The sequence below is a fragment of the Diadema antillarum genome, unplaced genomic scaffold, assembly GCF_040938485.1.
Source record: "Diadema antillarum isolate AM-2024a unplaced genomic scaffold, OU_Dant_1.0 seq00000533_RagTag, whole genome shotgun sequence".
Lineage (NCBI taxonomy): Eukaryota > Metazoa > Echinodermata > Echinoidea > Diadematoida > Diadematidae > Diadema > Diadema antillarum.
The window spans coordinates 1,681,425-1,702,680 of NW_027271484.1; the positions used below are offsets into that span (position 1 = coordinate 1,681,425).

Genomic DNA, 21,256 nt, shown 5'->3' on the forward strand with positions numbered 1-21,256 from the left:
CCAAATTGTCACCATCTTCCATTCTTACAGGCTATTACCTCTAGTAAATTGTTGACAAAAATGACAAATTAACACTACTTCTGTCCCAAAATGAGATGATGCGCCTGTTGTTATTCATCCTAAAACTGCCAAACCATGCTCCTAAACACTTTGGTTGAAATTTACAACTTAGGTGGATTAAAGTCAGGCCATGAAATGTGCAAATTTTGTCTGTGTACACCAGCAAACATCAAATAATGAATGTGCGCTGACACATGCATATGTAGGTATACCTATTTTATGCTTGTTTTAGTCCGTGGACTAAATCAAATCTATGGATTTGATGAAAAGTGCATAAATTGTGAATTCAGGCCTGTGTGTCAGCATTACATCAAGGTAACAAACTTGTTGATATGATTTCAACTAGAGTGTAGCTTGTGGCATGTGGCTTCAGATTTTTGTCAGTTCTCAAAGGTGTTTAAATCGAAAGACAGAGCTCGGCAGAATTGAGAATTCTTCCATTGGTGAGCTAACTGCAGCAGAGGTTACCAGGTTCGCCCGACTTCTGTAGTGCTGTGTGCAGAAGAATCACCTGCCTCTTTACGCTCGTCGACTGGCAGCACCCCGTGGAAATGTCACTTGATAGAAGAGAAATGTCTAATTGATTGGAAGCGGGTGCACTGGGTAAAAGGAATTGATTCCAACTTAACCGCAAGTAATCTCATTCCGTCCCCACTGGACAGTCCCCCAATAGCTGTTTAGGAATCCTGGCTGTTTTCCACCGCCTAGGGTCTGTGCTGTACCCCGTCCAGCGCAGCCCGATGGGATGCTGTAAGTCTGCATCTGTTTCTTATGGGGTTCTTGAGGTTTTCTTTGTAGAGGACTATTTAAGCCAGATAGAAATGAAATGAATGCTCCTGATGGGAAAAAACAACTCTTTGAGAGAATGTTACAAATGATGCCTGGTGTTTTTTTATTGTTTTTTTTTTTAAACTTCATTGACACTAGTATAAAAAGTTATGCATCCTGTGTGGAGAGATGTATCAGCAAGGCATACAAGTTGACAGAAAGGGGTTATTTGTGGCTACATGGTTTTGATACACTTTCCTCATAGTTGTTTTTATGAATCAAATGGCCAGTGGCTACTCTGTGTGCCATAGGCCCTGGGAGCATTTACTATTTTCACCTCCATAGAAGGAGGTTTGTTTACGAAAAGTTTCCAGTAATGAAGTTCTTTTCTAGCTTTGCAATAGAGATTGAAGAATGAACAAATACGTCAATTAGTAATGAGTTACTCCTATCATTCAACTGTGGATAAGCCTTCTGCTCACTGTGCTGTAAATTCATCATTAGTGAATAGCACATGTATGTAGTTCCAACAGGAGCTGATGGAAAAAAAAAAGAAATTGTATTAATGTGATCATTACAATATCGTTTTTAATGTGTACAGGAGTATTCAAATATAAAACCTTTCCCTCTATTTCCAATAACTTTTGATGCATGTGGAGTCATGCGTCTTGCTGGATTTTCTGTTCCATCGCTTCTGCGGTCATGGAGTTGTGGGCATGTCAAAATTGTTGGATCCCTTGAACGCGTATGTGAAGGTAATAAATTAACGTTGTAGTAAAAGTCTGGGGCGTGTCTGCACGTCCAAGGGATACCCTTCATTTTTAATGCAGACTTGCCATAGCCATAAACGGGTGGATGTCGAGGTACGTTGGACGCCGCAATAAATCGAGCCAAAGATGTTCAGTTATTATCCCTGGTTAATATTTGATGACAATTATGCTGGAACCATCGTTAATCCTTGATGAAATTGTGAGGTTGCCTCGGAAACAATGCAGACACTAGCGAAAATGCCTGAGCAGCACCCATAAAGAAGGAAGAATAAGAAGACAAACATTGAGCTGTGCGTTGGGTCTCAGTTTCAATGTTCTATGCCCATGTCATTTAATAAATCATGCATACTGACAGTGAGAAAATACCTGTCATCCTCAGACCAGTATTTTTATTCTGGCCATGTATGCATGTCACAAAGTCCATCAATAAAAACTTCCCAAGCCATGCATAAAACCTTATGCTGGTTTGAAACAGATGTGATTTGGCCAGTCGTTATAGCTGAACATGTGTGCCTGTATGCCTCCTTTCGAAGTCTCTCAAAGGCATTCTGTCGTCAAATTGTTACTCCCTCCATTCGTGTGAACACTTGCAAAAAAATCTTGAGGTTTTGATCACAATCGTCATCCCGCTATTTTGAATGTGTGAATGCAGCTAGTATTAGTAAACCCACAAGCCAGCAGGCTCTGAGGCTAACGCTATAATAGAAGCTTTATAATGCCAGGATGAAATCAATGTTATCGCAGCATTGGGTGACAACCAGGATCCCATTTCATAAAACCTGCCGTCAGTGACAACTGCCACATTTCCTCGACAAATTTGCTCTCAGCCAATCAGATGGAAGGATTTCCGCAGCTTTTAACAACTATCACAACTTGTCACCGATAACATATTTTATGAAACGGCGCTCAGGTTTAATATTGCACATCACTAATCAGAAATGTCTGCCTGCTAAGCAGAAGTTTGTCATCGAAATGGACAAAATGAGCACCAAGACACTGAAACCAAACCAAGGTAATAGTGGATTTGAGGTATAATCCCTTACAACTTAATGACCACTAAAGCAGGCATGTACACACAAAAATAAATGCAGCTGTCCAAATGTCACAACTTGCCGCTACTGATATCTTACATTCTATTTATTTCTTCTTTAAATGAACAATGAGGAAATTGGGGTATATAATATTGGAGTATTATAAGCACTATACAAACCTGTATGTCATTGAGCTCTGACATTTTGGAAATTAAATGCAGTCTACATGCCCAAGTGAAATGTTAGTTGTTAGAAGACTTAAAACTCCTGCAAACACTCTGATAATTGTTCAGATAATTTGTGGGAATTTCTGAGTCAACCACATTTTGTATAAAATCAATTCAAACTGCAGAGTTATGTAGTCTGAAGTAAACATTATAATGTGTATAATGTACTGATAAAGCTTGTTTTAATCCACGCGTTGGTATTCTGTCAAGTGCTGTTGTGAGAGCACTGAAGACCTGCCTGTATGTGAAAAGTGTTACCGGTCAAACACCTTAAAATAGCACACCTTTTCCCCACACCAGGGCTATAGCATCAATGTGCTAAGTACACACATTTAGCCCCTCCGCAGTGCCCTGTATCTACAGCATTAGGCTGTTTCACACCGAATTGCCGAGAAGGGAGAGTGAGGAGGACACTCCCTGCTGCAGGGGAAAAACTTCCAGTGAAATTTGAAGAAGGTGTGTGCATGTGAGTCCGGGAATGGTCCCTTACGTCTCACTGGACTGTTTGCATAGGGCCCAGGTGCATTGAATCACAGCTCACTCCATGCCATATTTTCTGGAAGTATTACAGTACGTTTCAATTCCTCCCTTTCCTTTCCTTGCTGTCTGTTTCCCCTCCCCGCTTTCTTTGTTACAATCTTACTTTATGTTTCCAGTCTTCCATTATTTTTTTTTTTATCATCTCATGAACCTCTGTTCATCCACTCAGACCTATATCTTTCTGTTTTATCCACGTTTGATGAAATGTTCTTTTCATTCATACTTTCTAGTTTTCCCACGTCTTCTCTCTCCTTTTCTTCTTTTAAAAAAAAAATGTGTATTATTACTTCAAATATCCCTTGTCTGTATGATGTCATAAAGTATATCAGGTTAAGCCATGTTTATCTAGCCAAAGAATTGCTCAAGTTTCTGTTCCTTCTTTTGTCCCACCAAGTTGTGCCTGCTCAATTCAGATAGCTAACATATAAAGTCATTTATTTTTGTGTCTCTGAAAATACTGAACCCGAATAAATGCTTTCTTTCTATGTACAGTTACTTCTGGCTCAGAGATTGTCTGATTGCAACGATATAAAACAAACCCAAGATTTATGACAAAGCAATGTTTGAACAATCCAGGCACACCTAATCATTATAAAAGGCACCTGGTACGGGTAGCCTAAGATGCCCGTATCTCCATGAGTGAGATGAAGCAGAGATCGGATGGTGAGCACACTTGACCATAGAGTTGACAGTATTACTAATGAGTCTAGCCTGGCTTACCATGACAATGAGAAAATTTCATGTGATCAGAAACAAAGAAAAGATAATGAGGAGAAAAATCAGCCCCCTCACCCATCCATCCAAGCTAGATGATGCCTGATATGAAAATCTCACTTTCAAGGAAAATTGATCATACGTGCAAACAATGACTTGGCTTCTTTTTTCTTTTTTTTCTCTCTCTCTCTCTCTCTTTCTTTTTTTTTTCATAAAACAAGTGAGCCATCGGTTAATGTCTTGATTCGCTACCAATGTTCGGTCTTGTCTGGGTCGCATGCTTTCATGTGTGTGTTGCCGTAGATACCATCGCATTACATCTTTTAGTGCACGATATCGGTTTCCGGGATCCCGCGCCATCCCCGGGTTTACGTCAGAGTGCCAGATGGTGGATGTTAAAGGTATACTCGCACTAATCTTTGGGACACTAAGACTTATGGCACCATGGGTGTTTTTTTTGGGTCATTAAAGATCTGCGATATTTCTCATTTGAAATACCCTCAAATTTTTTCTAGCATTTGTGGTGAGATCTCTGTTTTGATGTCATTACAGTGAGAGTGAGAGAAAGCACAGAAAACATATACAGTTCAATTGCCAGTGAGCCTATGTCTTTATTTCATATGGTGCAGTGACATTTTGTTGTGTGTTCTGTAATGTGAAGGAAGGCTTGGGCAGTTTCTGCAACATGATATATTTAGGATTTTATTACTGAAATTCAGCGTGTACCTGCAACATAAGATTTGCCTTGTAGGAGCTGCGTGAGAACCAAGAGATATTGCGGTTGTAGCAGATGGTTCTGCAGGTTTGGAATATGTCATTCCTTTAATTTTTCAGCAAATATTTGAGACAGAGAGGGAGAGAGACCAAAGAAGTGAGTTCCGTCGCATTTGGCGCATCTCTCCTCACCATCATTTCTCTTTCTTCAAACACACCATGGCAGCTGATTTATTCTATCGTTTCTCCTTCGAGTAGGGGGGCACGAATGTTGCCGTCTCACATTGTGTTTACCCTAGCAATCAAGGCTGAATGATGGGGGAGGTATTGCCTCGTCTCACTGCCCTCGCTCAGATTCAAATGGACTCCCCCCCTCTCCATCTCGCTCTCTGCCGCCCTCTCCCCGTCCGCGATGCATCTTGACTCGCAAGTCAGCTCTCCTTTGTTTATTACCACATCGGGACTTTGGGATGCTCGTCACGAACTGGCACGCTTCTGAGCATTCGAGTAAGGACCATGCCTCCTCTTCCTCCTCCTCCTCATCATCATCATCATCGTCGTCTCCTTTTGGCCCAGTCGAGGACTCACTCACTATCGTCCCCTCTACCCTTCCCAATTCCATTCATTGCATCCTCTGTGCCTTTTTTTTCCAGCCGCAGTGAAATGCAAATAAAGTAGAATTGATTTAATGGGACTTTTGATCACCAAGTAAAGAGGCGGAACAGTACCAAAAAGGAAAGAGCAGAATTGCCATTGTCCATGCTGTATTTGCTTTTAGGAAGTTTGGAGTAGGCGTTAACTACCCTTCTCTGAACTGAAGGAGAGCACAGATACTCTTTTGTGCAACGTACTTCTTTTTTGCAGGATTGCTAAAAAGATGCATCATTTAAGTTCAGGCATTCTAGTCATAGTGGATGTAGTAGGCCATTATTTGCTCAAGTGGTGGGTATGTGTAGTAGAGGTTATGCTTAGTTCGGTATCAATTCCTTCTCAGCTGTGCTATCCTATTCCAGGAAAGAAAAAGTGCTGTTTGCTGATAATTAAATGAATAGATAAGACAGATAAAGTGACAACCACAGACAAAAAGAAGAAGAAGCAAATTGTATGGAATATCTACCCAATGAAGTACTTATCATACGAGCTTTGTCCATTTCGAGGGGCTTTTAGGTGAAACGTGACTCCCGTCCCCCCCACCCCCGCCATGCTGCAGTCCTGTTTTAGAACATGCGCAAGTGGAATCCCTGTAATTGACTTGAGATGAATGGACATGTCTCCGTTATCAGCTTTCATTCATGTTTCATTTGCCCTAATGGTCACATTCTTACTGCCGGCAGAGAACCGCAAGTCACTATCGTCCCATTGAGGAGCCCTAATTCCCAGGTGCGGTGTCTGTCATTATTTTCTCATTAAGGACGCGGGGACTTCCTCGTGAGGGGCAACACGGCCCGAGCTGAATAAACGGTGCTGTCACATTCTCGCTCCCTGCTTTTCTTTCATTCCTCGTGGTCTTGTTTTTCTGTTTACTCGGCCACTGCGAACATCGTCGTCATTGGAGACGGGGGATTCAGTGCAATGAGTTTGGAATGAGGAGAGTTAATTATCACCAGTATCAAACAAGCAAGCATCCCAGGGTCCCCTCCGAAAAGGGCGATCATTAAGAATTAATCATTCTGCTTGCCCGGCTCTCACTGTCTCAGACTACCATCTTGGCTTCATTAGGAAAGATGTCCCATTTAAGTCATCATTTGACGTTCCTGGGGATGAAAAGAATGCGCAGTTGTTAGCTCTCATTCTTGATGAGAGAAAGAAATGTGTAGAATTGTTGAGTGAGGTGTCCATTGCTGATAAGAGTGACACATGTGAAGAGATGTATCCGTTATTTCTTAATTACTCCTTTGCTGATCATCTAAGCTAGACGTAATAGTACAAGACTCTTGTTGGAGAGATAATGGATTATGCTTACATCACGCTTGATGAGCTATAGTTGGCGAGAGCTATTTCAAGGACTGTTGATTCAACATGTAATGAAGCACCACGTCCCAATTAGATGTCCCCCTAACACATTAGCTCATATAACTACTCTCTAAAGAGTAGTCAAAAAATGATTAAGGCTCTTGAGAGAAGGGTATCTAAAGGAAGAACCTGAGCAAAAGTAATAGAGAAAATGATTAAAAGGAAAAATTGAAGAAATGATATAGGAAATAAAAGGAAGAGAGAAGGTTGAAAAAAATTAATGAAATTTGGACAGAAATAGAAATATGAGGTATCAGAAAAGGGAAGAGCAGATGCAAAGAAGAATAGTGTGTAGAGTTATGAGGAAGAATGAGAGGATGTTTGTGTGTAGTCAAGTATTGGTCTTAAAAGTATTAAACATTAAAAAAAATATACTGTCATACATTATTGATATGAACAAAGTACATCAAAAGGGAAATGTGCAGAGACATAAGTCAAATATGTTTTCCTGCATGTAAAAGTAACAAGTGTGAACAAGGAGGACCCTGAAATGTAAAACCTTTGGAAGGCAAGATGATTTTACAACTTACCAAAATGACCACTACAAATGTTTTCTCTGATATTCTTTTGCATTTTTTTTTTGCCATTAAAAGCCACAAGAAGGTAAATGACTAAAAAAAAATTGTAAAAAACACCAAAGTACTGTAAAAGTAAAAATTTTCGCGCAACCAGAAACTAGCACAAAAATAAAAGCACGCGAATATTTTTGCTTTGCCGTATCTTCCTGTAATTGATGTCTTGATTCCGCGGTATTAAAAACATGCGAAACTCTTCTTGCCCGGCAGAGCGTGAAAAATTAGTCCCGCGAAAATATCCATTTTTGCAGTAGTACAAATACTGCTACCAATGATTCCCAGGTTGCATTTCATAGTATTCATCCAAGTAAAAGAAAGCAAATGGACTATATTGCTTCAAAACTGTCCAGAAATACATGACATCCTACCCACATGGTCATCTCATTAATGTGGTATTACTTCTGTAATGCTCATAGATGATTCTGTCAAGATTAACTTCAAAAAGAGCTGCATATTTTAACTTGTTTGAAGTATGTTTTTCACCCTGCTACAGTTATCTTTTTCTGATTCATATCTTACTCATATCTAAAGCTGTTGTTTTTTAAAATGTGTTACAAGCTGTGATCACATGAAATGGTAGGTATTGGTTACCTTTCAAGTGATTTTTCAAGTTCAATTATTTTGTTTTATTGTGGGGTTTAAGTTTTCACCATCTTATATTATATGTAATCTTGCAAACTCCAGGTATCAGTCGGTAGTGAGAGCAACCAACCGCGGTCACTGACAATGACCCCTGTGCCCCAGGATGAAAATAGCAACGATGGTCTCCTCATCGTTGATGAAGCCTCTCCCAGCCAGCCAACAGAGGGCGACGGTAAGTCACTACAGTTCTCATGGCGTCGGTGATGTGCATCTTAACGTGAGCATGACTGCTTTTATGAAGGTGTAATCCCTTTTCTCATTTCAAGGAAGATGGGATGATGATGACAGAACAATTGCACTGATTATTCTCTTTTTTTTTTTTTTTTTTTGCGTACGGGGAGTGGAAATGTGACTGGACATATGTGTATGTTCTTGATTAGACATTTAATGAGAGTTTCATATATATTTCAAACTCGCTCTAATGGATGATTGCAAAATCTGATGCGAAATACCTCACATTCATCACGACAAGTATGAAAAAGGAACGGATGATGTATCAAATTTAGAGATGTCCTGCGGCATATAGTTTCCTGTAGACTTAGTTATGGACTCTTAGTCAATACGTCAAGCAGGAGCCATCCGTATTGATTGGCCTGCCTTTGACCCTGTGGTGGAAGACAGCTGGCGTGACTTATCGTCAACAGTTGTGTGTTAACGCCTCAAGTGGCTTTTTGTTCAGCATTGTGATGTGTGTACACACGGAAAGCAGGGGGGCATGAATGGTGGGGGAGTGCTCTTCTCTGATACAATCTTCTCATTGTGGAGCACAATGGAAGGTGGTGGAGTGGGAGGGGACTGTCACCACTGTACAAGGAATCACGATGCTGCGGATGCAATCTTAGCCTCAAACTGGACAGGTGTGTCAGCTGGCTTACACACCAAACTCTCTGTCTGTGCCATATGGCGTTTCTGCCCGCATGATTGTTCGGATCGACTCACTCCTCTCCCGCAAAATTTCGCTCCCTGCCCACACTTGCTTCGCGTAATGATTGTTGGCCAGCTGGAATGTTCATCTGGAGTAGCCTGATACGTTATGTCGTTAGACGAACTCTTTGGTGGGATACACGATGTGACCAAATGTTTTGACTTGCTTTTCCCGGTGACTGACTTTCACTGATTCGAGAAATTAAAGGCAGAAAATGTTCAGGGGTAAATGGTAGTCTCCCATCAAGACCATCCAAAAATGTACAATCACACTATTTTTTCAATTCTTTCATTCTTTGTATGTTATTGTGGTAATCTGTTGTACAAAATACAGTCAGCATTGAATCTACAAAGACTTCAGGTTTAAAACACAGGAAAAAAGAAAGAGAGGCATAGCATTTACTCATCTTTTTTTATTCTGTCATGATATACTCGCTAATTACATGTTGCATGAAGTGAGATCGTGTACTTCCAAACATCTGCATTAAGTAGGAAGTGGTCATAAAAAGGCAATACAGTAAGTTGACCTACCACCAGACGATGAACCATTCTAGGACATTTTGGACAAATTTACTGCAGGTTGTCTACATTAGATGTGGATATACTGCATTCAGATTGTACAGCCCTCTCACAGCTCATACCTTCAACCCCTGTCAACATTCTTCTTTTTGCCACACCCCGGTATGATGTTTAATACAGTTTTAGAAAGCTTCTCTGAAATGGTTACCTCACTGCTTATCTCCACTTTCTAGTGTAGAAACATTTGTTTGCAGCACAGACCACAAACTGCTGCAGTGTTAGAGATTTCCTTTTACCAAGCAATTGATGTTTGTATAAAATTCAATCACCAGAATGTGTTGACTTGTTAATGTCCCCTCAGCCAAGCTTCAAATTGTGAACCAGATTAATTACATGTCAGTGAGAGAAGTTGTGTCTTATGTCACTTGATGTGTCATCAAAAACGAAACAAAACAAAACGATAATAACCCACTACCCCCCCCCCCTTTCGGGAATCTTTCTATTGCTTATGTTGATGTTGGTATGAAGCATGGAAGACCAGATAAACTGCATAGTAAATTTTCCCACCTTTGTGCGCAGTTATTTAATACCCTAGCATTGTGTTACATTCACCAAAATGAAATGAAAAGATGAATGGAGTGGATCTTGTCTTTGAGTAACAGAAAGTCAGCATACCAACGTATCAAAATTTTTGGAGTCGGGGAAAAAAACAAAGCAAAAAAAAGCAGATATGCGCCATCAGAATGGGGAATGAAATCGTGGAAGCATTCCAAGAGCTGGTGCATGTCTCCTGGCAGTCATGTTCAAAGAATATGAGTAAACAGAGAGAAGATATAAACATCTTACAAGCCGAGAAGGGACAGAGATGATTCTGGAATGATGAGGAATCTAGCTGCTACAATTTGTCCAAGATATCCAGGGTAGTGCTCTCCCTGACGCACACACCCTCTCCCTCTCTCCCTCCCTCCCTCGCCCATCTCTCCTCCATTGAGCTCCCTCCACCCCTCCACCTTCTTATTGTTTTCTTCCACCTCTGTCTCGTGTCTTTCCTTCTCCATCTCTCTGTCCCTCTCCGCTGCCTGCTTCCTGCTCGTGCAAACATCCCGTAAATCAGTTGGTATTAGAAATTTGTGCCTCCCCCTCCTCCTCCTGCGCTCTCCCCGCATCCAGCCAGCAAAGGGTCCGATGGGTTCACGTTGCTCACATACCCAACATTCTACGCAATCTGCACAATTTTCTCTGAGCGCTGCTGCTCAGATGGAGGAAAATCCAGCCCTAATGACTTTAGGCCTTTTAACCACTGAATATATGTCCTTCTGTCCCGCTTTTTCAGTATCCAATATGTTATGATTTATGGCAAAGTTTTACATAATTCAGTTAAGGTGTGCTATGAATAGGGGACAAAAAGTAGTCTATGCATATATATATCAGGCATGATAGTCTGTAGATTTAATCTGATTTCAGATTTTTTTTTTCTCAAGTGTAGGACACATTTTGCTTTTTCCATGTATCAAAATCAGCTGAAAATGTTGATCTGATTTCTTCAACAAAAGTCAATATCATCCCTGATGTATGCATTTTATGTAGATTATTGTGTATATGCATTTTATGTAGGCTATATGATTTTTACATGAGAGCATTTAAACTCTTCCCTTCTATAATTGACCAGGTGTCTGTTCATTAGTGTAGATCATTTTTGCCTTGGGCTAAAGTAACATGTCTGAAAGCAATGCTGAATTATAGTCATTCAGTTTAAGACGTGATTTCTGTATACTTAGGTAATCTTGAGTAATGTCAACACTGCCTACTGATGAAAAAAAAAAATTTAGAAATCCAGTTAAAATGCAATTAAAGGTACATACAAATCTTGAAAGGCCATAATGGGGTCAAGAGAGGGGAAATGCATCAATCAAGCTCCGTACGATGACAGCCAACTATGCATTCGTGCTGGCAGCAGTTTCCTGGAAAAAGAAGATGAACCACGCGAGTTTGCTCGACTTCCGTAATCATCCCCGGTTTGCGGTTTTCCGGCGCTTCATTCTCCAATTCAGAGGATCGTTACGTCTGCCGAGTATCGGATGTGAACATACACCATGGCGAGCAAGCATTAGATTTCAATCCTCCTACCCCCCCTCCCCCACCCCCAATCCAACATGATGGATAACCACCAGAGAAAGAATTGACACAACTCTTGAACTCGGGAGTGTGGCAAGAGACAGGGAGGCGCAGAATCTGAAGGACTTGAGGGCAGGAATCTCCAACTTTTGACGGAAATCCTCTCTCCTCTCTTCTACTTGTGTGGGGGTCCCACTCCTCCCCGACCTAGTCCCTCCATCCCCATAGTAGGTCCTGCCCTCTCCGATAAGGTCTCTACCCCACTTTACAATGTTTCTTCTCCTTCTTACCATATCCTACATATCATGTCTCTCCTCTTTTCTGCCATGTCCCTCTATCCCACCCATCCCATCCCATCACTCCTTGACAGGTCCCTACCCCACCTCACCATGTTCTTATCCTTCTCACTATGTCCGTATTCTATTTTTGACCATATCGCTGCCACTCCCTCCCCTTCCGCTAGTCCTCATTCCTCCATACTAGGTCACTACTCCTCCTGACCTGGTCCCTACCCCTCCTCACCATGCCCCTTACCACCTCCCAACCAGGTCCTTACCCCTCCTTACTTTGCCATACTTCTTACTAGGTCCTTTACTGCTCCCTACCAGGTCTGGACCCTGTTTCATGAAGAGTTATAATTGATTATATAGTTGATTTCGATGGTAAGTCTATGGCAGCATGTGTGGTAAAGAAATTTATAATCGATTATATCTTTTGATAAAACGGGGCCCTGTTCTCCTCATGACCCTACTTCCGTGGTCTGAACCCTTTCTTCTCTGGTCTCAATTGGTCCACACTGTTGTTATTCCCTTGATCTTTACCTGCATTCCCCTCCCCCCCCCTTCTTTTGGCTCCCATCCTTCATCTCTTTCTGATTTGATGTAGGATTAATTTGATAGTGTTTGTTCAGATTATTCCAGCATATTTATCATCAGGTAAATTCCTGCCATATTTTACTTCCATAACAAGGTTGAAAGTAAAGCTTAATTCTATTTGTTTTTTCTGTTGTTTTGTTTTGTTTTGTTTTATTTTCGGTTATACACATAATTCTATATTCATTATTTTCAGCCAGTACTTAAGAATGTAGTTGAACTACACCATACATAACACAGTTCATACAGATGATTCAAAGGATAAACTTTCAAAGTAAAATGCAGTCGAGAAAGCAGTTAAAAATTATTCATGACTCTTGCACAACCACTGTGGTCCCATGAAGTTCCACATTCAGAAAATCAGAGCTGATTATGCATCCTGGACGTGGAATCCATTTCGCAAATTTCTCCGAGCGATTGCCGTTCATTTCCTGTGCGTCCCTCCCCCCTGTCTTTTCATTCATGGCTCTTGAGTGGTTTCGGTGAATTCCAGCAGTAGTGGGACCGCTAATCTGAGGCATGCATCAACTCTAATGCGTGTGTTATCGTTTTCATAGTATCATATTAACCTGGATGGGTAATGAGACCATCAAGCATCTGACTCATGCCCATGACAAGTCAGATTGGCCTCAATTCACAAACATTTGATCTTCCAACACTCTTTCTAATTCCTTCCCTTATGATGCTCTTTCGAATTCCTTCCCCTTATGATGCTCTTTCTAATTCCTACCCACACAATGCTTGGTCCTATGTTATCTTGTTCATGATGCAGTCTTCTCTATTGTAGAGATTAATTCAAACAGTTATTTCACAATTGGATTATCTTGCTTGTGAGGGTGTCTCAAAATAGCCAAACTTGGTATCTGCTTGCTTCAGCAGATATTATTCAAGTGATTATGCTTTTCCACAACAAGTTAACCAACAATAGTCTTTGTGGCATTGTGTCCCTTTCTTTATTGTGATTATCTACATCATTAAAACCAAAATAGTTCTAAAAAGGGCTCAAAATTCATCTTCCACCTTTTTGAATTTGCTTGCAATATATCGAAAGGGTTTACCAAGAAACATATCTGGATGACTCAATTTGCCATTTAATGAGTTCTTATGGAGTATTTTGAGATCAAAAGTGTACAACTATTTGATCGTAGTACACAGTTTTTATTCCTGAAAAGCCTTTCCCATTCAGTAGTGGGTAGATAGAACATATGTGATGATTGATTGTGCCATATAATTCGTATTTCACAACAATCTGCATGCAATTCACTCTTGCATGAAAGATGGATGGATACTGCTATGGCCCTATTTGTTGATAATTGATAATCAATTTCAAAACATGACAAAGTAACCATGATTCGATATGTTCTAAGATTGCATTACAGTTAGAGTACCTTTTTGGCTAATATTCTGCATTTTTGTCATTACCCAGCTGATATTGTATTATTGGAGTGTTATTTCAGTCATTTCTCATGCTTGTGTAACCATTTTAGAGCAAATATCAACAGATTCTGCAGGCATTTGGAGAACTGTTTTGCCTTTAATTAGAAAGATGGACGATGACCACCTAGTGCTTCATCTTCAGGCACGTGACATCGTAATATGTTAATGCAAAGCCGTTACCAATGCAGATATGCAACATTTGTGGGGAACTTGTCAATAATTCACCCATTCTAGGCACATGTGACCAGTCCCAGATGGTCACGCGTTACCACACGGATGTATGTTGGAGAGATCAGTGCGTCTCCCTCCGCTGTTTTGTTGTGGAATCTGTGTTGCTTCCTCCTGTGTCGTTCCTCCCCGTGGTGTGATAGATCATGTAGTGTGGAATTCCTCCCCTCGCTCTCCCCTCTTGAGAGCCGTGAAAACTTCCGCTGCTCTTGTCGCCATAGCAGCGCGCCTGGGATGCCTGCAACATCCTATTGCCATCATAAAAATGCTTGCCAAAAGTGAGTCCGTAAATCACGGTGGAGAGATGGCTTGCCTTGTGGCCACTAGCCCCTGGGCTGGCTGTGTGCATGACATTGAAACCTTAACATTCCATATTTTAAGAAATAGAGAATGCCTGAAATAGCAACTTTGAAGAAAAAAGGAGAGAAAACAGTCATAGACTACTAATGAATTTGTTATTTCAGCCTTCTTTGTGAGATGTTAACATGGTCCAAACTTAAGTTTTGTTTGGCTTGTGGGACATACAGGAGCCAATGTTTTTATGTATCTGTAGACAGAGAGTTGGATTATGTGTGCCTACTTTGTGTTACCTCTTTAGAAATTAGTTTTGCTACCTAAACATACCAGGCAGATGATACATCCTATATCTCTCGGTATAATCGGTTAGACAGACATACAGTTGTTAGGCAAATGTTGTTTGCTTGTCAAGGAATACATCACAAATATGATATCACAAAATCTATCAAACCTTCACTTGATGAGAATATATTAAGCAGGATATGATTGTCATAAGCACATAATCAAATTAAGTATTAACACAATGTACTTTGTTGATGGTTGGGAGCTCTGTTTAATGACTGCAATGTTGGCATCAACTTGCTTTCAGTGTATATTTCCGGAATGTCATTCAAGATTGCTTGAATCAGTCTGGAAGAAGAAAAAAAAGGTACACCACGCTACCTTTTCTTAGTGAATCTTGTAGATCTTGTTCGTACAACTTCAAGGGAGAAAATTGTCATGATTCTATCTTACAGACATTGTCGTCAGGCCATTACAGTTATGCATTGATGTAAAGTACATGGGCAATCTCACAATAAGTGGGGCACATAAACGGGACATTCAGGCTGCAAATTAAGTTTTGCTAATTAAATGCCATTTTATTATTTTCATGTAGCGAAATATGTGTTCTGCCATAATCAAAATGTGAAAAGATATGTTAGGACCACCTTTTCTTTTATTATTTTATGAAATATTGTGAAATGTTAACATTGATTAGTCATAACATTATTTACATGTTTAGTTCAAATTCTCTATTAAGCCAATGTGGAAAGCAAGGGCCTTTCAAAACAACTTTTGTTACTTTTTATACTGTGCATGAATTACTTAAAGTAAATGCTCTTCATAGAAATACAATTGTTTAAAGTTACAACACAATGTTAACCATGTGGTCAGGGAGCTTGTGTCATTGAAGGTACAAACATGGACAGACGTCTGTCCATGTTCGTACCTTCACTTGTGTAATGGTTCAAAATTTCTAACAAGAGACATCTGTATGCTCTGATCTGCTAATGGAAAAAAATTATTACATGAAATGAAATTATTTTGACCATGTAAAATTACATCACCTGAAGGATAATAATCATGAGGGGAATCTGATCTTGAAGGTACGAACATGGACAGACGTCTGTCCATGTTCATACCTTCGTCTGTCCATGTTCGTACCTTCACATGTGGAATCATCCAAAATTTCTTATTAAAACCATCTGAGCTCTCTAATCTGCTAATAAAAATAGTGTATGACATGAAATAAAAGTATCCAGATCATGTTTAATTCTATTACTAGAAAGATGTCACCATCATCTGTCAAGGAAGGTACGAACATGGACAGACACATGCGTTTACTGTACAGGTTGTCTGTCCACACACGAAAAAATTAATTCACACATATTTTTGAATGATCCACAAAGGAAAGTGATTTCAGACATTGTTAGTATATGATGTCTTTCTGAGGCCATAAACCTTGATGACTCATCTTTCTGTATTTTTTATTAAATTTTATATTCAATGAAGGTACAAACATGGGTGAAGGTATGTAACAAAGTGGACAGACAAGTTTTTGGCTACTGTCAAGTCACGGCAGAAACTTGTGGGACTTCCCTAGGGAGTGGAAGTATACTGATTATGTAGATGCTGGCCTGGCATGTCTTATGAATCCAAGCAACTGCACTGATATGGCTTATTTTTCAAAAAATGAGTCTCCTTAAAATCTGTTACATACCTTCAAAAAGTGGACAGACAAAGCAACACTTAAGTTTGATTGCCAATTGCATTAAATTTGCTTTCAAGCTAAGCTAGTTTTGGTTAACACATTTCAACTTATCCCGTAATGAAACTACTTAATCACCAAAACTCTCTTTCTGCCCACTGGGAACAAAATAAATTAACAGGTGAAGGTATGTAACGGGATGGACAGACATGCCTATATCATACAGGCTATAACTGAAATCCATTTTCATTTAATAAATGAAGTAAATCTGAAAGGTAGAGACATTTCTTACTTCAAATCTGATGTAGATTGTACAATGGAACTGTTCTGGATTCAGTTTCATTGCTAATTTTTTTTAGATTGCTGTTTAGATTTCTGATACTTAAAATGTCCCGTTTTCTATGCCTTTTTTACTGTCTAAATTGACGTTTAATGTGATATAACAAAAAATCCGCCCATTGAATGAACTACATATGGAAATTTTGAGTTATAGATTCAGAAACTAGAATCCACATAATGATTAGCCAAGCTAACTTTGTTATATGAACATTGTTTAATTGGAAACCAGTAAAGCTCATATTGGTACCCATATTGTTGTGTAAATGAAAATGGTGAAGAAATCAAGAATCGTTTTCATGCATTTTACTAAGTGTGGAGATCAGGATGACGAAAATAGTTTCTGTCAACGAATGACTGTAACCTTTGTCTTCTGTTACAATATGTTCTGCTTTTTCAACCATCCGCATCTCCCTGTTTCTTTGTCGCAGACCATTCTCCAGCAGGCAAGCAGCGATTAGGGCGTGGTCACTGGACCAAGCAGGGCTCGGGCGGAGTCAAGAAGACCTCACAGAGAGCTGGTAGACCCAGGAAGGGCATCGCTGCAGCAGCCATGGCTGGGGCCAGGGCTGGGGCTGTGGCCGGAACTGCTGCGGCATATGCTGCCTATGGCTTCAACCTAGTTGGTGAGTAACTTTCCTTTTGAGCTAACCTTGCTTCTTGTTTTTTTTCTATGAACATGCCTTGTTTTGAAACCTCTGGTCTTATCTTTGGGAAACAAATGTACGCTGTGTGAAAATAACTTGGAAACCCTTGTGACCCATCTTAGTTATTGTGTGTATGACATCTTCTTAGAGTGAGTGACAATACAGAAAGACATGAAGTGCTTGCAGTTTGTGTGGAGTGTTTGCGGAATGTGTTACGTTTCTTTCTTTTCTTTTTTACAATTTTCATTAGTTCCTTCTCTGAATGGAGTGTACTGTCAATGGACCCACAAGTGGGTTTCAATAAGCGTGGAGTCTCCCTGCTTGTTAAGGAGTGCGAGAAGAGAAAAATATCAGTGTTGCTATCCTGACAGATGGAGTGGCTTTGTATGTAGATGTGTGTCAGCAGTCATTTTCCCCCTGTTGAGAGTGGTTACCAAGGACATGATGAAATGTTGTGGAAATTTTCTGATGACAATGACTGTGAGAGTTGACACCTTTCTGGAGTGTGTGGAGATTGAAGCCGCGTCGTCAATAGTTGACAGGCTTTTAGGCAGGTGTCACTACCTGGTATGCATTTCTAGGATGCCATATCTTGGATTCAATAACTGCAAATATATGAAGTACATGACATTTTATTGAAAAGAAAAGAAAAAAACCTAGATACCAAGCTATTGACAATTGTTTTGTTGTGACAATAATTCATAGATACTTCTTCATCATAACAAGTCGTTGTAATTCTTTGATTTACAATTCAAACAACGTGCAACAGTTAATCATTGACTAGTATATATTCTGTCAGCTGAAGCATGTGTGTGAGAACACATCTGGTAATGCGCATTTGGAACTTACAATGTGTTAATCCAGTATTTGTGGCATATTTGATTTGAGCATGTTGACTTGTATCTTTCGTAACCTTTTATTATGCAAGCCACTTCCCCAGCAAGTTCATACTGGGTGCATACGGATAGCATGAACCACCATGAGATGAAACTTTTATCAACCGATCAGCGCATGTACCCTGTGCCCTAGCACTATCTGCGCTTGTTCTCTGTTGATAAGTGTCAGACAAGTTGTTGTTCATGAGCCATGCAAAATGCCAAGAAAATTATTTCTTTTGATCTTGCATTTGTGTGAAGGGAAAGGGAATGAGAGTGTCATGTATAGAGTGTGAGGATTACAGCAGGGTCAGTTCAGAACTCTCAGATTTTATTACACTCATCATCATTAAGTATACTATTGCTTTTGCTCGCAATTTCGAATGCATCATATGTAACTCATGCATGATGGAATTTGTGCAAAAAAGTTTTGTACTGCACAGTCTTAGTGTTCTGTGTTTGTTACCATTATAATTTTGGCCAAGAATGATATTTGAAGCGTATTCTTAGCTCTTCATTCGCATGAAATTCAAATAGGAGTGAAGTCATTCAGTCAGCTGTACACACTTGTGTGGCATATTGCTTGTTTCTGCCTAAGTGAGGAATGCCCCACCTCCTTTCTCTTTACTCTGGTTGCGTACGTGCAGCGCGTTGATTATGCAGCTTCTTTGACTGCTTCATTCATTCATCGTGCCACACTTCCCATGACGTTCTTGTCTCACCTGGATATCGCCCTGGGCTCCTCGCTGCATTAGGAAAGGCAGGGAAGAAGAAGAAGAAAAAAAAAAAAAATAAGGGGAACATTTGTGTTCACACTTGTCTCTTCTCAAATGCTCGACCCAATTTCTCAGCTGCATCAAGGGTTCTGGTGAATTAAAGGTTGATGCTCACCGTGCACGTGGCACCGTGTCTTGCGAGGAGTTCCATTAGCTCAGAATGAGACTTGCCTACTTCTGTTTTTGGGTGGTATGATGGATAATCTTCATGTAACGGTTTGGTTATGCTTGGAAAACCAGTCTCATTATGTGTTTATATAATGTGGAGTGGACTCATAATTGTTCAGCAAATGAACTATGGGAGTTAACCAGTTGATTTTATTATTCTTTTTAAAGGAAGTTTTGCAAAACTTTGCTCTGGCATCCCAGGCCTGTGAAGTAACAAGAGAAATGTCCACCCTCATCTGTGCAGTTCTGGGCTCTAAACATGTTTGTTTGTATTAATGGACACGTGTGTGCGTATGTAAATGTGTGTCTGTATGTCCAGGTGTGTATGCATGTGTTACTCTAGCATTTAATCCTTGTGTGTCTGTTCGTGAGATGATGATGCCAATGTAACCTGTGACACACATCCTCACTATTTGACTGCTTCATTCACTTTTCAGTTGCTGCAGAATTTCCTTCCAGTTGTTGTCATGAGCACAGTTCGAAGGGTTGGTTTGTTATGCCGATGCCCTTTTTAGCCATGCCCTAATCCCCTGAGGAGGGCTTCCGATGTGTCCTGTTAAAACAGCTACAGAATTAAATTGGGTCACGCTGTGCGTACCCTGTTACAGAAGTCTTCTCATTCTGAAACGAGTGTCCGCTGCCACATCAAAGCTGCAGAAACAGACCAAGTAAATGCTTCGGTGCAGATTGTACTATTTATGGCAACATGCTGTATCTATTCGAGTAAAACAAAACAAAAAAACCCAGCAAATACTTCGCAGTAGACATTATATGAGTGACTTTCTCATTGGTGTTATCCGGAGCTGATGTGAACAAACTGTTCAAGTTGTCATATTCTGTCAGGATGCTTTGGGTCTTATTTCCCTGTCCTTCTTTGTTGAAATAAAAACAGGGCAATTAACGACTGGGGGGGGGGGGGGGGGGGGGGGGGGACATATTAGATGGTTATATCACAGAGAAGGTAAATCTTACAACCCCATTCACCCCCAAACCCCCCTTTGTTGAGTGCGTGGTTCCATAAATGATACCATTATTATAGCGAGATGTGCGCGTAGTGTGATGGGATGCACCCAACCCCTAAAAAGGTGAGCTAATAAGGTGGGTAAATGACGGATTGCAGCCCGGCCGAATCAGGTAGGCTGCTGTTGACATTTAGAGCGGAGTGCGGCCCGCTCCAGCCATCTCGTGTTGACTGGCCCCCAGGCTTGCTCAGTCTTTTTTGGCCCTGCCTTAAAGGTAGCATGGCATCCTTATATAACTACAGCCTCACTCATTTAAACATCCATGTGCAAGTATTCTCTGTCTACTTTGAAATAATTTTGTAATGTAGTTTTTGTCTTGTGTATTAATTCACAATCCATGTTCATATTTTTTTTTTCACAATTATGCAATATTTTGTTTGTAAGTTCTGTTGCTAAATTTCCTCTCAGACAGGCTAACAGTGTGCTTTAGATCTGCAACGCGACCGCTAAGACAACGCTAACTAGGCAAAAATTGGCAAGTGTGCTAGACAACTGTCTTCATTGTCCAACCCGGGAGGCTGCTTCGGCTTTGCGTTTGCATCCCAGATCTAAAGCTCGCTATTGTGAGCAAAGGGATATGCGTCTCTTTAAAAATGCATGACATTTATATCATTAAAAGCACAGTCAGTGTAGACATTCATGTGCTTTGCATGACAATGGACACTTAGACATAACCTTTAAAGATTGACATGGCCACATCAGCCTTGCACCAAGCATGGGAAAGGTGGTGCTCAACACCGGCCCATTGACAAATGCATGCCCTCCATGTAGGAGAAAACAGTACGCTCTCCCAACCAATCGATGAGGCCTGAACCCAACCTCAAATTGGTCTTGCCATTACAGTTTCTACATCCAAAGGGGGAAGAAGCTGAGGAAAGTAAAAAACAACAACAACAACTAGAGGGTGATATGTTATACTCTACCATGGTACTGGAGGAGCTATCACCAGTTTTTGTTTCTATGAAATCTAAAGGAGCAAAGGGAATAGGTATACCTGTCAAGGACATACCATTTGTG

General features: G+C 40.4%; 1 protein-coding gene across 1 annotated transcript in view; it reads left to right on the forward strand.

The window, feature by feature from the left end:
• The window catches only part of LOC139734620 (chromatin-remodeling ATPase INO80-like), a 107,254-nt gene extending 86,203 nt beyond the window's left edge, over positions 1–21,051 (forward strand). The window contains exons 29-31 of the mRNA XM_071645404.1: positions 8,097–8,226; positions 17,183–17,377; positions 21,011–21,051. Coding sequence (XP_071501505.1) covers positions 8,097–8,226; positions 17,183–17,377; positions 21,011–21,051 — 366 coding nt within the window. The remainder of the gene's footprint in view (positions 1–8,096; positions 8,227–17,182; positions 17,378–21,010) is intronic.
• The last annotated feature ends 205 nt before the right edge of the window (positions 21,052–21,256 follow it).